We start from the raw sequence: 16,023 nt of genomic DNA on the forward strand, positions 1-16,023 counted from the left end.
AAAAAATGGGGATGAGAGGACTTGGGCTAAGTGGGAAGCTCTCAACAGAGGCCAAGTGTCCTCTATTCTTAGTCTGTCAGACCCAAAAAAATGTGCCTGTGTTTCCACTCCTCCCCCTCAAAACTGGGTTGGTGTCCTGCTTTAAACGGCCTCCTCTCATACCTGCAGCCAGACACCCTCTCCAAATCAAGAAGGATTCCGAAATCGCTAATCCGTCAATCCATTAAATGAACTGCCTGTCACAGGGATGGCTTCGGCTTTAGAGGTTTTTTTTTTAATGTTGATGAAAATGATGTGATATTTTCTAATGGCTCATCCTGATCAGGACAACATCTGCAGCAATGTGACCTAAACTGCTGACAGAACACCTCTGTTTACTCTGTGCAATGAGCCAAAGCAAGCTATCAACAGGAGGCAAATAATCCTGTCTGGCCTGCGAGGAGTTTGCTTTACAGTTTAACAATCAACTGATGCTTCTGTCTATATATACAAACCAAAATATACAAGAGAGCCCAGAAAGAAGGGGAGAAAGTCAAGAAAACATGTGAAGTTCAAGTTCATTCAGGGAGCCATATTTACTCTGTGCTTACACACAAAAAAAGCAGCGGAAGCTCAAGACACATGACAGGATGGATATAGGTCAACCGAGCAGCAGCTCTGCTGACATAATGATGAAAATAAAATAACAAGGCTTGTGGTAAGTAGTAAGGCTACAATGGCAAGAGCAATATTTGCAGAATGTATTGTCTCACCACAGACAGACCACAACTATCCCAAAGTACAAAGCTCCACCGCACCGGCAGCCATTTTCCTTCAGATGTCATGCAGCGTGTGTGTGTGAAGCCGTTTTGTGAGCCGCTCTGATGACAGACTGCTTCTCTGCATTTTTCACGTTAGTAGTTACTCTGAACTCGTTTGCATTTTTTATTTATTGAGAGTCTGTCCGCCCTTCGTGTTGCATGGGAGGGGATAGATCACTGGGAAGTGAAAATGTGTGCAAACTTTTCCCTGAGGTTACTGCCATCAGGATAAACAGAAGCTGCGTCTGACACCAGAGTCCAGCAATAGCACCTTTTTTAATGAGTTCACACACTGCCGTAAGACAAAGAGGTCCACATTTAAATCCTTAAACTGAGGTGACAACATGAAGCCAAACACTGCAAGGCAAAGGAAACGTTGACATTCACTAAACAAAGCAACAGGTGAAGATGAAAGCAGCATGCTGGGAGATGAAGTCCAGATGATATTTAATAAATAACACATGCAGCAGTTGCTCCACTCTCTCTGTTTTCCTTTTGCACTGTGATTATTACCGTCTCAACCTGGGCTGCACCTTGTCTGCAGTTTGACACCATTAGTAGAAGGCTTAATTGTTTTTACTCTAATGTGCTCATTATATACAAAAAAAATTAACGACATCAAACTAAGATGAAACCTTCAATTAGCCACTGATGGTGCAAACACAGTGAATTACTCCCACTGTGAGGGGGAGGCAGTGTTTTAAAATGGATTCATCCAACATCTTTTGTTCTCTGAAACTCTTTGTGTGTTGTGATTTGAAACTGACACTGAAAACGAGGGCATAAAGGATGCTAGAAAGGATCAGCTAGATTCCTTTTGTCTAATCCAGATGACATTAAGACCTCTGACATGACAGAGATTATTACAGTTGAGACTTTAAGGGTCTTACCTCAAGTCTTTGCACCATCTCCCTGATGTCTTCTCCACAGTTGTCGTGGGCAGACAGCATGATACACTCCCCGCGCTCATAGAAGATCTTAATGCTCATAATCCCTGAGGTCCATCCAATGACGTCGCGGCACGAGCAGTTGAACACCACATTCTTTGATTCCTCCTCAATGAGCACGATGAACTCATTGGATATGCCCAGCAAGCAGTCCACGTCCATCGACTGGCCAAAGTCCCGGGCTCGGACACTCCAGGTGATGGCCCCCACGCTGAACAGATGTGCATCCTTCCTGGGTTTCACCTTTTCCTTCTTCTTGGCTCCCAGTGTGATGAAGCTGAATTTGACAGCTGAGTCAATACTGGCCGTGCTCACAAAGTTCTCGGCTAGATCCTTCAGGTACTCCTGCCGCGTACGAGTCGCCATGGCTCGGAACTTCTCCGACTTGTGCGCGGCGTTCTCTCCGTTGATGACCTTGGCGAGTAGGAAGTCCCTGAAAACTGCTGACTTTGGGAAAGTTACAGACTTGGGTATAGGTGGGCCGAAGGGAGGCACATCTTTAGACCTGGACACAGCCACGCTGAAAAAAAAACATGAACGGAATCAATAAATCAAAAGTGATGAAGGATTAGAGGAAGTATTGAACCGTATTCATAAAGAGCAGCCATTTAAGGGAGAGTTTAAATTACATGGCTTCCAGAGAAATTATTTCTGGTGAGACTGAGAGGAGCTCACGCTAATTTCGCTCTCTTCAAGAAATGCTATGTTATTAGCAAGAGTCAGCTTGACTTCAGAAACACTCGAATCCTAAGTCGTAATTTGAAGGTGTCTCTGAAGATAATGACTGTATCATCACGGCACAGATCAAAAGAGTCTTCTGATTTCCGCACGTTACTATAAAGTCATGACAGAAACCACAGAAAGCACTCGGCAAGCTATTATTATTATTCTTTCAAATTAAAATGCTCTTAAGAGTTCATGTAGAGCCATTTGGCATTAAAGACATTTATGCAAAGCACATCAAAAGCTCAACACATTCACCAAAAATCACTGGCAGCACATTCGTTTGTGTCTTATCCCGCAGATTGCCCTCTTCTCCTTTGCACGCTTTCCCCTCTCCAGCCGGAGTAAAACAGAAAGCCTTGCAGGCGGGATGCATGCTTGTTTCGTTTACCTGTAGCAGACGTTATCAGTGCAGGGGTTGTGGACTTTGACGATGACAAACACATGTTGGAAATGGGAGCGGATGTTTTTTGGAGTGAAAGGAAGGGCCCCGGGCTCCTGGAACACTATGGTGACGATGTCGTTGCCGATGTGCCTTTTCCTTAATAACTATTACAACACAAAAAGAGAGAAAAACAACGCATGAATAATGATTTTGTTCAAGAGAAATACATTCAAAATACAATTAAGATTAAGATAAGACCATGCATGTTTTTCTGACCAAAGACCTTTGCAGATAAGAGTGAGAGAGAGAGCGGCCGAATCAGCAGCTTTTCATCAATACCCGTCTCAACTTAGCAAACATTTGCACATGATAAGCTACCGGTTAATACCAGACCATGCAAGATGAGGTGCACCTGCTAAAAAAAAATCATTGTTTCTGTTTATTACATTGTTATCTGCAATTTAAAATCTAGTCAATTGGGTTATAACAGGACAAGGTGACTATATGAAGTCTCTGGCAGAATCATTATTTCATCATTTCGTCAAAAAAAAGCACAGAAGAGATGATCCTAACCTAATTTGGGATTTTAGGGTAAAGGAGACATTTTTGGCCAAACTCAATTTATAGCACATGTATCAGTGGATTGTGCAGGTAGTTAACCTCATTCTGTTTGGTATGAGGTTGTCAGTGAGGGTCAGCGAGAGCCCGAAACAAGCCGGATTAGAGGGTACAGAGGTGAATTGGAAAGGATGAATGGATGAGTGGGGCAAGCTCTGTGGGTCTGCTGGAAGATTACCAGCGGGGATTAAATTAAACTATCCCACTTCATGAAATACAATTGGGAGGCAGAGAAAAAGAAAAGAAAGGAGAAAGAACCCCCCCCCCCCTCTCAAAAACTGCCAATCACCCACCCTCCACACACACACACACACATATTCCACACCATCACTTAGCTCCTGCTCAGGTATATAGGTATATTCGCTGTTAAAGTCTCTGCAGTTTTTTTTTATTATGGCTTAAAAAGTCCTTCAGTACAAACAGTGCAGAGATAATATGGTGAATCTCTGTAATCTGGGCTTTATCGGGCCATCGCTCACCAGTCAACCGCTATCCACTTAATTCCACTTGTTAGCGCAGACAGACACACAGGCCCATCTAATACCACGCCAGGTCCAGCCCCTGGGGATGCATTGATTAAAATCCTACTATGTGGTACCGTCACCATGGCAATGCTCATGCTTTCAACTGATAGGTCATTACCGTGGCGAAATGAGTCTCCGGGGAAGATTGGCAAGAGTCTAGATTGTAGATATCCTAAAAGGAAGCCGGCTCAGGGACTTATTACACCCATTAGACACTGGCTCGCCACACAGAAAGGGCAAACATGGTGGTCTGCTGCAGGGGGACCGAGTGTGAAGCGTTCAGCTTACTGACCTGCTGGCGGTTGTTGGGTGTGTAGGGCAACATGGTGGACACGTGAAACATCAGCTCATAGTCCTTATACGTGGTGTAAAGAGAATGTGTGCCGGTGGAGTCAGCTGTAAAAAAAAAAGGGAGAGGGCGGTCAAGGTCTCAGGTGTTAGATAATCTGATGATGTAATCAAACAAAAATGAAGATTAAAAGGTGTATTTGCTCCGAACACATTACAGCACTCCCAAAGGAAATACAAAACACTAACTGAACATCTGCACTCAGCTGGATTAGCAGTGCGTGGGCTTGTAGTTTGTGTTTAGTTTGGGGTGTGTGTGTGTGTTTAATCTTACTCTTGTTATCCAGCTGAGCTCTGTACTTGGTGAAGCCTTTGAGGCGCACCCTCTGGCCAAGCAGATCCAAGAACTCTTCTAGTGCTGGTCCAGCACTCTCGTTGTTGTACATCTCTTCCTCCGTGCTCTGGCCCGCCTTGCAGTAAAGCACTCCCACCTTATGCTGGAAGCTCAGCTGGAATTAGAACACACACACACACACACACACACACACACGGTGAGTATCATTTCCTGTCGCTGATCATCGCATCTCACAGCACACTCTCATACATACTGTACATTATGCACTCAAAGCATGCAAGTGTCCACTTTCCATCATGTCACAGCTAATGTGAAGGCCTTCATAACCCTTCTAGGAGAGAGAAGAAGAAATCCCCCTTTTGTGAAGCCAGGTTGTGAACTCTCCGGAGCTCCGAGCAGAGCATAAATCAAGCCGTGCTATTAGCTGCTACTTAAGAGCAGCTGTGGAGCAACAAGGGAGTGAATTACAGACATACAGCAGAATGGCTTTGGTTTACGGTAAAACACTGCAGCAGCCAGTAATAGCTTTCTAATCCTCTGTAAAAGAGCTCCTCCTCCTCTGGCAATATTGTTGTTTGGTGAGTTGTTTCTGAACTTGCAACTTGTTCCTCAATACAGACGTATGAAAGAGGAATATTCAAAGAAACAGAAATCTCACAGGTTTTCGCTGCAGGCATTAACGATATACAGAAATGACAGGTTTGATATGAATTTGTCTCCTGAAGAGACAGGAAGGATTAAAAACACCCGGAGAGGTCCTTCTGCACGGTGAGCCGAGTGAGAGCCGTCTCCATGAATCTTTCATGGCTTACAGCCCTCTGATGCCGGCCAAGAAAAAGAGTCAAAGGGGAAAAAAAATATATGAAAAAAACATCCTTCTGTGTCTGGCACCTGTTGCCCAATATTCAGCTGCGCCTTTATTTTAACCCCGGGTCAATGTGTCAATACAGCCAGACTAAAAGGTTCCTCTGAATGTGGGGGCCGATGAGCGGTCTATATACTGAAACAAATTGGAATCGTCTTTTTCCCCCTCTGTTACAGGTTATCAGGTCCCCGTGTGCTCCTGACACTGTTGTCATGGTGACGTCCCCTATCAGGCAGTCTGCACGGCACTAAAGCTCCTTTGGTGACAGAGAGCCATTATACCATCAAGCCCGGTGGAAATGGCTTAGCGTGCAATTGTGTGGTCTCTTATATTGTTTTCATCCTGTATTATATGGACTCACTTAACCTTCCGGCCCCTCTTAAAAGACTGGCCAATGGCGAGGACACTCACATTGCCCTTTGGTGTGAATTTGTGAAACCATGTAAAAGTGCAAACACGTCAGGACACATACACAGATTAGAAGTGCTCCTGAGGTGAAGCTCTTTGTGTGCTGCTTTTTTTAACTGATAAGGTGAAGCAGCTCCATCCATCCACTTTATAGGATGCTGCTAAAAAAAATCTGAGCACAGGATGATGTTAATATGTTTATCTGTCTTCTGCCTGTGTTCAAAACTTTTGCTCCTGCTTTTAAACAAAAACTAATCTTATAACTAATCCCCCCCCCACATATGGAGGGATACTTAATGAGTGGAGAAAGAAAGGAGGCCAGTGTCCCCCCTGGGGAGCTCAGAGAGAACCCTGAGGGATACAGCCCTGCCCTGTACCACAACATCACTGTGGCAGCTGTCTGCACTGCAGTGTCCTGATGCAGCAAAACTCCAAAATACAGCTCCTGAAACCTGACTACCACCATCACGCACCATTACACAAGCATCTATTGTGGATTTTGGCATTTCAGCATCTTAGCAGAGTCAACGATTTAGCCGTGTTTTGTCTCATTTGAAATGACATTTTTAGAGGCAGATCCTGAGAGATTTCTTCAGTAACACTGCCACTTCCATCTTAAGATGAGAAAACAAACCAAAACTGTGGAATCAACCAGGGTGTATAGCATCAAAGGAGGTCAAAGCACCGAGGCTCCGGGCGGGGAGGCTTCAATTTTCTGGGTTTCAAAAGGAGAGCTGCTGGTGAACCACCGTAAAAAAAAAGTATCACATTAATACTGCACTGATCCACAGAAGAAAAATCAAGGAGGTTCAGTGAGAGAAGCTGACATGAGGAGTACTTTACTTGTGGGAAAATGGTGATGCCTGGCATCGAGGAACTTACTTAGGTTTGATCTGGTCTTATACATGCCCTACTCGCCTGATTTGACACCCTCAGACTTCTAGCTGTTCCTAGGACAACCATCTGAGGTTACACTGAGGATACATTTTCTAAAAGCTGCCTCTTTCTACACAAGACCACAAACTTATCAATCACCCTGCACCTCAACTTTCAATATGATGACAGGGGACCGATTTACATATGTGAGCGGTGATTTTTTTTTGCTCTGCAATAACAGCCACAGTGGGTGGTAGATTACTCTCTTGAACCGGTGGAACAAATCGTACTTAAACCCGAATTACACTTCAGAACTGAGCCGTGTCGCTGTGGGCACCAGGAGTGATTTATGAACCTGCAAATGTTTTCTGTGTTGACTGTTTCAAGGCTGCTGGAGAAATGTAATATTTCAACTGACAGAGAAATCTGAATTCTGGGTATTATTATTGTTAAGGGCCCCTCCATGGACCGCCACCTTACTGTGGTGGAGGGGTTTGAGTGCCCAGATGATCCTAGGAGCTATGTTGTCGGGGGCTTAATGCCCCCAGCAGGGTCTCCCAAGGCAAACAGGTCCTGGGTGATGGGCCAGACTAAGAGCGGTCCAAAAACCCCCTTATGAGGCAAACAAAATCAAGGACCGTGACGTCGCCCGGTATGGCGCAGCCGGGGCCCCACCCTGGAGCCAGGCCCGGGGTTGGGGCTCGAATGCGAGCGCCTGGTGGCCGGGCCTTTCCCCACGGGGCCCGGCCGGGCTTAGCCCGAAGGAGCGACGTGGGGCCGACCTCCCATGGGCCCACCACCGGTGGGAGGAACCGTAAGGGGCCGGTGCAGAGTGGATTGGGTGGCAGTCGAAGGCGGGGGCCTCGGCGACCTGATCACCGGACACAGAAACTGGCTCTGGGGACATGGAATGTCACCTCGCTGGGGGGGAAGGAGCCTGAGCTTGTGCGGGAGGCAGAGCGGTACCGACTAGATATAGTCGGGCTCGCCTCCACGCACAGCTTGGGTTCTGGAACTCAACTCCTTGAGAGGGGTTGGACTCTCTTCTATTCTGGAGTTGCCCATGGTGAGAGGCGGCGGGCTGGTGTGGGCTTGCTTATAGCCCCACAGCTTAGCTGCCATGTGTTGGAGTTTTCCCCAGTATGTGAGAGGGTCGCCTCCCTGCGCCTCCGGGTTGGGGAGAGGTCTCTCACTGTGGTTTCGGCGTATGCGCCGAACAGCAGTGTAGAGTACTTGACCTTCTTACAGTCTCTGGGAGGGGTGCTGGATGGCACCCCAACCGGGGACTCTGTCATCTTGCTGGGAGACTTCAACGCCCACGTGGGCAGTGACAGTAACACCTGGAGAGGCGTGATTGGGAGGAACGGCCTCCCCGATCTGAACCCGAGTGGTGTTTTGTTATTGGACTTCTGTGCTGGGCATGGTTTGTCCATAACGAACACCATGTTCGAGCACAAGGTTGTCCATCGGTGCACCTGGCACCAGGACACCCTAGGCCGGAGGTCGATGATCGATTTTGTAATCGTGTCAGCCGACCTTCGACCTTGTGTTTTGGACACTCGGGTGAAGAGAGGGGCTGAGCTGTCAACTGATCACTACCTGGTGGTGAGTTGGATCCGTTGGCGGGGGAAGAGGCTGGACGGGCCCGGCAGGCCCAAACGTACTGTGCGGGTCTGCTGGGAGCGTTTGGCCGAACCCTCCGCTAGGGAGATCTTCAACTCCCACCTCCGGGAGAGCTTCACCCAGATTCCGAGGGAGGCTGGAGACATTGAGTCGGAGTGGACTATGTTTTCCACCTCCATTGTCGATGCAGCAGTCCGAAGCTGCGGCCGCAAGGCCTCTGGTGCCTGTCGTGGCGGCAATCCCCGGACCCGGTGGTGGACACCGGAGGTCAGGGATGCCGTCAAGCTGAAGAAGGAGTCCTATCGGGCCTGGTTGGCTTGTGGGACTCCTGAAGCAGCTGATGGGTATCGGCAGGCCAAGCGTGCTGCAGCGAGGGCAGTTGTAGAGGCAAAAACTCGGGCCTGGGAGGAGTTCGGGGAGGCCATGGAGGAGGACTATCGGTCAGCCTCAAAGAGATTCTGGCAAACCGTCCGGCGCCTCAGGAGGGGGAAGCAGTACTCTGCCAACACTGTATTCAGTGGAGGTGGGGAGCTGTTGACCTCGACTGAGGGCGTGGTTGGACGGTGGAAAGAGTACTTTGAGGGCCTCCTCAATCCCACCAACACGCCTTCCATTATGGAAGCAGAGGCTGATGACTCAGTGGTGGACTCGTTCATCACCTGTGCTGAAGTTGCCGAGGTAGTCAAAAAGCTCCCCGGCGGCAAGGCACCGGGGGTGGATGAGATTCGCCCTGGGTACCTTAAGTCTCTGGATGTTGTGGGGCTGTCTTGGTTGACACGCCTCTGCAACATCGCGTGGCAATCGGGGGCAGTGCCGCTGGACTGGCAGACCGGGGTGGTGGTCCCTCTTTTTAAAAAGGGGGACCGGAGGGTGTGCTCCAACTACAGGGGGATCACACTCCTCAGCCTCCCTGGGAAAGTCTACGCCAGGGTACTGGAGAGGAGAATTAGGCCTATAGTCGAACCTCGGATTAAGGAGGAGCAATGTGGTTTTCGTCCTGGCCGCGGAACACTGGACCAGCTCTATACCCTCCGCAGGGTGCTGGAGGGTTCATGGGAGTTCGCCCAACCAGTCCACATGTGTTTTGTGGACTTGGAGAAGGCGTTCGACCGTGTCCCTCGCGGCATCTTGTGGGAGGTGCTCTGGGAGTATGGGGTCCGTGGCCCTCTGTTGAGGGCCGTTAGGTCCCTGTATGGCCGGAGCAGGAGTTTGGTTCGTATTGCCGGCAGTAAGTCAGACCTGTTCCCAGTGCATGTTGGACTCCGGCAGGGCTGCCCTTTGTCACCGGTTCTGTTCATAATTTTTATGGACAGAATTTCTAGGCGCAGCGAGGGACCGGAGGGGATCTGGTTCGGGAACCATAGGATTTCATCTCTGCTTTTTGCAGATGATGTTGTCCTGTTGGCTTCATCGAGCCGGGACCTCCAGTGTGCACTGGGACGGTTTGCAGCCGAGTGTGAAGCGGCTGGGATGAGAATCAGCACCTCCAAGTCTGAGGCCATGGTTCTCGACCGGAAAAAGGTAGTCTGTCCTCTCTGGGTCGGAGGAGAGCTCCTGCCCCAAGTGGAGGAGTTTGTGTATCTCGGGGTCTCGTTCACGAGTGAGGGGAAAATGGAGCGGGAGATTGACAGACGGATCGGTGCAGCTTCCGCAGTAATGCGGTCGCTGTACCGGTCTGTTGTGGTGAAGAAGGAGCTGAGCCGGAAGGCGAGGCTCTCGATTTACCGGTCAATCTACGTTCCTACCCTCACCTATGGTCATGAGCTTTGGGTAGTGACCGAAAGAATGAGATCGCGAATACAGGCGGCCGAAATGAGTTTCCTTCGAAGGGTGGCTGGGCGCTCCCTTAGAGATAGGGTGAGTAGCTCAGTCACCCGAGAGGAGCTCGGAGTAGAGCCGCTGCTCCTCCACATCGAGAGGAGCCAGCTGAGGTGGCTCGGGCATCTGGTTCGGATGCCTCCTGGACGCCTCCCTGGGGAGGTGTTCCGGGCATGTCCCACTGGGAGGAGGCCCCGGGGAAGACCCAGGACGCGGTGGAGAGACTATGTCTCTCGGCTGGCCTGGGAACGCCTCGGGATTCCCCCAGAGGAGCTGGAGGAAGTGTCTGGTGAGAGGGAAGTTTGGGTGTCCCTGCTTAGACTGCTGCCCCCGCGACCCGGCCCCGGATAAGCGGTAGAAGATGGATGGATGGATGGATTATTGTTAAGGGGGAATTTTTGGTAACCTTCATCTGACCTCTTCATGTCATCTCTTATCATTACATTTACTAAGAGGCCTTACAGGCACCTGCAGACTAGGCTTATCTTCTTCCTTTATTATCCAGAATTATAAATTAAAGTGGAACATGACATTTTAATTTCAACGCTGATAAACGGTTTCTATTAAACAAGAATTCTGTCATTTCCTAGATTTAGTCGTTAGATGGAAACAACAGATACGCATTTAAAATCAATGCTTGCCTTAGAAAAAAAAAGATCCTTTGTGATTTCCATCATCCAAAATCACATCAGAAATCTGATTGACGGCCTAATGCATTTTCCAGCCCATCTGCGCACAGTCAATCCACTGTGATCTACAATGTGATCTAAAATACATCCACATATGCTCTCGCTCTCCTCTTACATCCTGCCCCCCCCCCTTTCAGAGATACTCTTTTTCTGTGAAACTAGTCATGAGAACATTTGTGAGGGCCGTCCTCGCTCCAGGACCCTCTCACCCACTCTGCAGGCTTTCTTAACACACACAGGAACACACACAACAACAAAAAAGAAAAGGGATAGCATCTTCCAAGCAGTGTGTGTGTGTGTGTGTGTGTATACACAAATCCCCAGATACAGCTTTCTAGATGCGGTGGGAGAAAAGGATGCACTCAAACAAACCAAAACAGACCAGGCAGATCGCCACGCTGCACGCTTCTTCCTGTCCAGCGTGAGCTTCCTCACATAAACACATTAGAGGGACGGCCAAAGTCCAAAAGCAGATTAAGGGGTGCTTGACATATCAAACATTTGCACTGCAAGCAAACATTAATGATTAAAACAGGAGGGTACAAAAATACTGATGTTCAAATATAAAACTGGCTTCCACTGGCTGTTTGGTTTGAGGTCTATGAGGAGGAGTGCCAGTTGGAAAAGCTTTAAGTCCCACTTAGCCCGGGCTCTCCTCCTCTGAAAGTAGTTTCTGAGATTATTTTATTGCTTCTTTTTTTCCCCTCAATGTGTCAGTTTCAGTCTTATATCAAAGTCTGTATCTGTAGACAGTCTCTCATAGCAAAGGCATGGGGGGAGTTGGATGGCAGGTGAACGTATTCGTGTCTCAGCTCTTTTTTAAAAACTTTCCCATAACTGGACACACAAATTGTGTCATCTTGAGTGCACTGGGAGGGGACGCTGCACTCCTCTCGCTAATGGACGAGGGCGGTGACTGTTATAAGAGACTTTGAACTGGATGAATGGGAACATGGAGACAGTTCCCTGATAGTAAAACAAACACTACATCACTGCTAATCCTTCCACTCCTTTCTGTCTGTAGATGAAAAATGAAAGGACTCCAGACAACACAAGCACCCCTCACACCTGTAAATATAGATGTGGTTCCTATTATACTTTTATGCAGCGATAATGCAACATGACACCCTTCACCATCGAGGCGGAATAATAAATCACCTTCTCTCAGTTGAAATAAAGTGAGTTTGCAGAACAAGTGTGTCAAAAAATAGTCGGCGCCCCGCAGCAGAGAGAGTGGGATTTTCATTGATTCTATTTAAGTGTGATATTGTCTTATGCCTCCACCCCAGGAGCCCGTGTTAATCTATCTATAATAAGCAGCCCACACAGGGGACAAAGGTTCCTGCTGTCTGTTAATCCCTCCCCGGTTTCCTTCTATATCTGATGCAAATGTCAGGAACGGAGACAGACATGCACTTAAACAGAAAATCTGCTCTGTAATATTAATATCGACGTCGCTTCTAATACATGCGGTGCAGACTACTTCAAAATAAAACAACTGAAAGAGCTCCGACTTTTACAGGAAGGCCGTAACATTTTATTTATGTTATTATTATTACTACCAGCAGCTGGTTTCATGCTTAGCTTAGCATAAAGAACATCTCTAATTAACATGCTACAGCTTATTTGCTTCATGTGAGCAAAACCCCAAATAAAACGACAAAAATGTGCGGTTTTGTGAGAGGGGTTATGTGAAGTACTATTTCTTGTCCAGAGGCAGGGACTTCCTGGAGTGCTGGTTGGCAGCCTCACAGTTCTGACTCCATAGTGAGTCATTAGTATACAAAAAGCTAAACAGACATATTTCTGCATAACGTGCTAGCATACTCAAACAGGAGGACATTGTGATGCACTCACCCCCTGCTCATCCAGCTTTAGGAGCTGCTCCGGGACCTTGGGAGAGTTGAGGGCCAGCCTCAGACACTGGATACTCAACTCAGGGATGACATATTCAAGCACTTCTTTGAGTGGCAGGCCGCGGGCCGTCCCGTGCCTGGCTGTGGATGGAATGGCATCCTCCAGGATGGCTCCACGGAGGGTGGTCAGCTGACAGGACAGATGGTAAAGATATGTCAAGAGAATTCGACTGTCATATACTGCACAGTTTTACTTGTAACATGTGTTGTGGGTGTGCTCTCATATGCTGACTTAATATTGAGGCCAGTGGCTGTGTTATGACTCCACTGGGCCGCATTAGGAACTCATAAGCTAAATAATTGAGACAGTCTAACAGAGCAGGAGATGATAAGTGTTTCACTAAGTGTTTCTTTTTACCATTAAATCCATTACTATGACAGTAAAACAAACAGATTTAAAACACCCACTATGTAACTCTGTGGTTTTGTTGTTTGGAACATCACTGACACATTTACACCCATAAATCCCATTTGCATCCACACAGCCTGTGGATATGAGTGTCAGCAGTCAATTGCTGTCCGAGCAGAGAGGGCTTTCTGAAAAGCTGATTACTTAACAGACAGAGAGAGAGGGAGAGAGAGTAGGACAGAGAGGCAGAGAGAGCGCCGAGGCTAAATGATAGACGTACATGCAAATAGACACTCCAGTGGATGAGGAGGTAAAACATTGTCTGTGTGCTACTTGCAGGGCTACCATGACCCAGATACATTGTTTTATCTTGGGAGTGGTGCTTTAACCCAAGAATGGTGCTAGATATCAGTGACATTTCCCTGCCTGTCGCATCTGTTGTACCTGAATTATTCAGTGAATGAGACCAACCAGCATCAATCAAAGAGAGCTTTCCGTACCACCGGGGACACTAAGAATATGCATGTCAGTTTGCCGGATTAATCATGCTGCATGTGCATGTGTACGCGCGAGGGTGTGCGAGGGAGCCTGGGTTGATCACACTGTCTCTCATAGACTGTTTCGGTGCTTGCTTGACTGACCAACTGAGTCACAACTGGCCCAAAAATCATTGGACACATTAGGTGCTTGAAGCAGATTTGGGAGTTGCACGAAACCTCCTTGTTTTCAGGGGGCACTGAAGCATCCCTGGACTCTTGTGCTGCTTGACTGAGCCTTTAGCTGAGTAACGGTAATGTGTCTTGCTGAATGTAGTATATGAGAATTATGAAATGTCCACGTCGCAGCTAGTAAACAATCCCCTGATAGGTGTTATAAGTCATGTAGGTTTTCCATGATATACAAAGTAGGGGAAAAAAAGAGCAGGAGCATGTTGTAGTTACCTGACTGGTTCTGAAGGTGACCCGGTAGTTGTACTGCATTCCTTCTTTTTCCTTCCCTTCATCCAGCTTCTCCCTGCGGATGCTGACTGCCACAGGTCCCAAATGGTCATCTACCCCAAAATAGTTTTGATGCTCTGGAAGCAGACACAGAAAAAAATCTGAATAACACACACGCTGCAGCTTACACAAGGATATCTGTGTTACTGTGTATCACTGCTTTTTCTTAAGCAAAGTACCACTTTTTATTAATTCAATATATATTTAATCACATAACAATGTTGTTTTTTGGATTGACAGTGATTATACAAAGCAGCAGGGGTCTACTGCAGATTGAAATTGGTTCACTCTGGATTAAAACCTAAGAGTTCTGACTCGTCCTTGCAGCGTTAGGATTTAAAAAGTAAAAAAAAAAGCCTCAAAATTTTTCACCCACTTTGACCCGTCACTGACAAAGTCAATCCGCACAGCTTCCAGTTTCTCACGAAAAATATCATCAGACACTCTGTCCAATGCAATTCATTTGCATCTTCAATCTAATCATAGCAAATAAATTTAGCACCTTTGACAGTGTACACAGGAATGATATTTAACTACGGGCAGGTTCTCATTACTTTTCTGACCTCTGACGGATGAATGCTCTTTACCTGATGATGCTTCTCCTTTCAGGTCAGGTAATAATCAGAGACTGTCATGAAATATACTCAATTATACAACTGCTCCTACATTCTGAGCTGTTGTTTCCTCTCTTTAGCAGTTTTTTGAGTGTGATGTATGACAAAAATCGAGGGTATCTCTATCAGGGCTTCAGACTTTTGGTCTTGTCGGTTGTAAGCATTTTAAGAACCAGTACTAATTTCTGTGTTGACATTACAGTTGTGTGTGTTTAGGACACGGACGGGAGCAGAGCTCTGCACATGCATAGCAGTGCCTTGAGCAAACACTCCCTAATCCAGACTAAATCCAAGGAGAAAGACCTGGATTCAGCAGACAACAAAAGAAAAAACCCTGGCGGGGCCCCAGAACACAAACATCCACAGAGAGTCTGCTGAAGTTTCAGGTATTACACTAATGCCACGCAGCTCATGCAATGTAAATATGCTGGTTCTTGTTACTGTGCCATGAATGGTAAGGATAAGCACACATCAGCATGAATAATTAATTAACTGTATCAAGGCAAATAGAGGTTAACTGTTTGAAGAATGCATGGCTTGACAGGTGCAGAGGGGAACTGCTCTGTGAGGCATAAGGTCAAATGGTCGTTGAGCACAGAAGGTCACTAAGCATCCAAATACTGCCAGCCACCACAGTGGGTCAGACAGCGTTGACGACACAGGCAAAGCTTTTTGTCAACACATTTCTTTAACATGTCACCGGCTGTGACAAATTTGCCAAATGGATGACTTTGATTGTCACGTCAAATACTGTCCATTTCATGTCACTTTACGTCAGGTCAGATTTTGCCATAAAGATGAACACTTCACAGCTCTCTCTTCCTGCATATTTCATGTCTACCTCCACACAACATGTGAGCGTGACCTGTATGTATCAAGGCCTTCACTTTGGAGGAAACACTGTGTCCATTAGGACAGCTGGAGGACAAACACTCAAGTTGCTAAGGGAAGAAGGGCTTTAGGCAATCAATAAGATCAATGTTCAGCCCAAGCTGATAAAACCTTGCCGTAAAGTGGTGACACAAGATCATGTGTGTGAGTGCGGTGGATCACAGGTGATGACAGACTTGTCTATACAATAAAACACCTCATAGAAAAAGGGCACGGGGCTACATCCCCATACTGTGAAAAAAGACATACTTCATAAAAGCCAGAACATCAAGATGAAAACTGACAGGAAGGCAGGCCGTGTTGGCTTTACACTGGCCTGTGCTGGCACTAAAACTC

At 47.1% G+C, this 16,023-nt stretch overlaps 1 protein-coding gene across 4 annotated transcripts in view; it reads right to left on the minus strand.

Annotated features, from left to right (window-relative positions):
• The window catches only part of LOC114446963 (signal-induced proliferation-associated 1-like protein 2), a 74,613-nt gene that overhangs the window by 30,552 nt on the left and 28,038 nt on the right, over positions 1 to 16,023 (minus strand). For all 4 annotated transcript variants that reach the window (XM_028422884.1, XM_028422883.1, XM_028422882.1 and 1 more), the window contains exons 3-8: positions 14,126 to 14,259; positions 12,777 to 12,965; positions 4,620 to 4,794; positions 4,290 to 4,393; positions 2,862 to 3,019; positions 1,691 to 2,267 (exon numbers count right to left, since the gene is read on the minus strand). In XM_028422884.1, coding sequence (XP_028278685.1) covers positions 1,691 to 2,267; positions 2,862 to 3,019; positions 4,290 to 4,393; positions 4,620 to 4,794; positions 12,777 to 12,965; positions 14,126 to 14,259 — 1,337 coding nt within the window. The remainder of the gene's footprint in view (positions 1 to 1,690; positions 2,268 to 2,861; positions 3,020 to 4,289; positions 4,394 to 4,619; positions 4,795 to 12,776; positions 12,966 to 14,125; positions 14,260 to 16,023) is intronic.

This window comes from Parambassis ranga, chromosome 15, assembly GCF_900634625.1.
Source record: "Parambassis ranga chromosome 15, fParRan2.1, whole genome shotgun sequence".
Lineage (NCBI taxonomy): Eukaryota > Metazoa > Chordata > Actinopteri > Ambassidae > Parambassis > Parambassis ranga.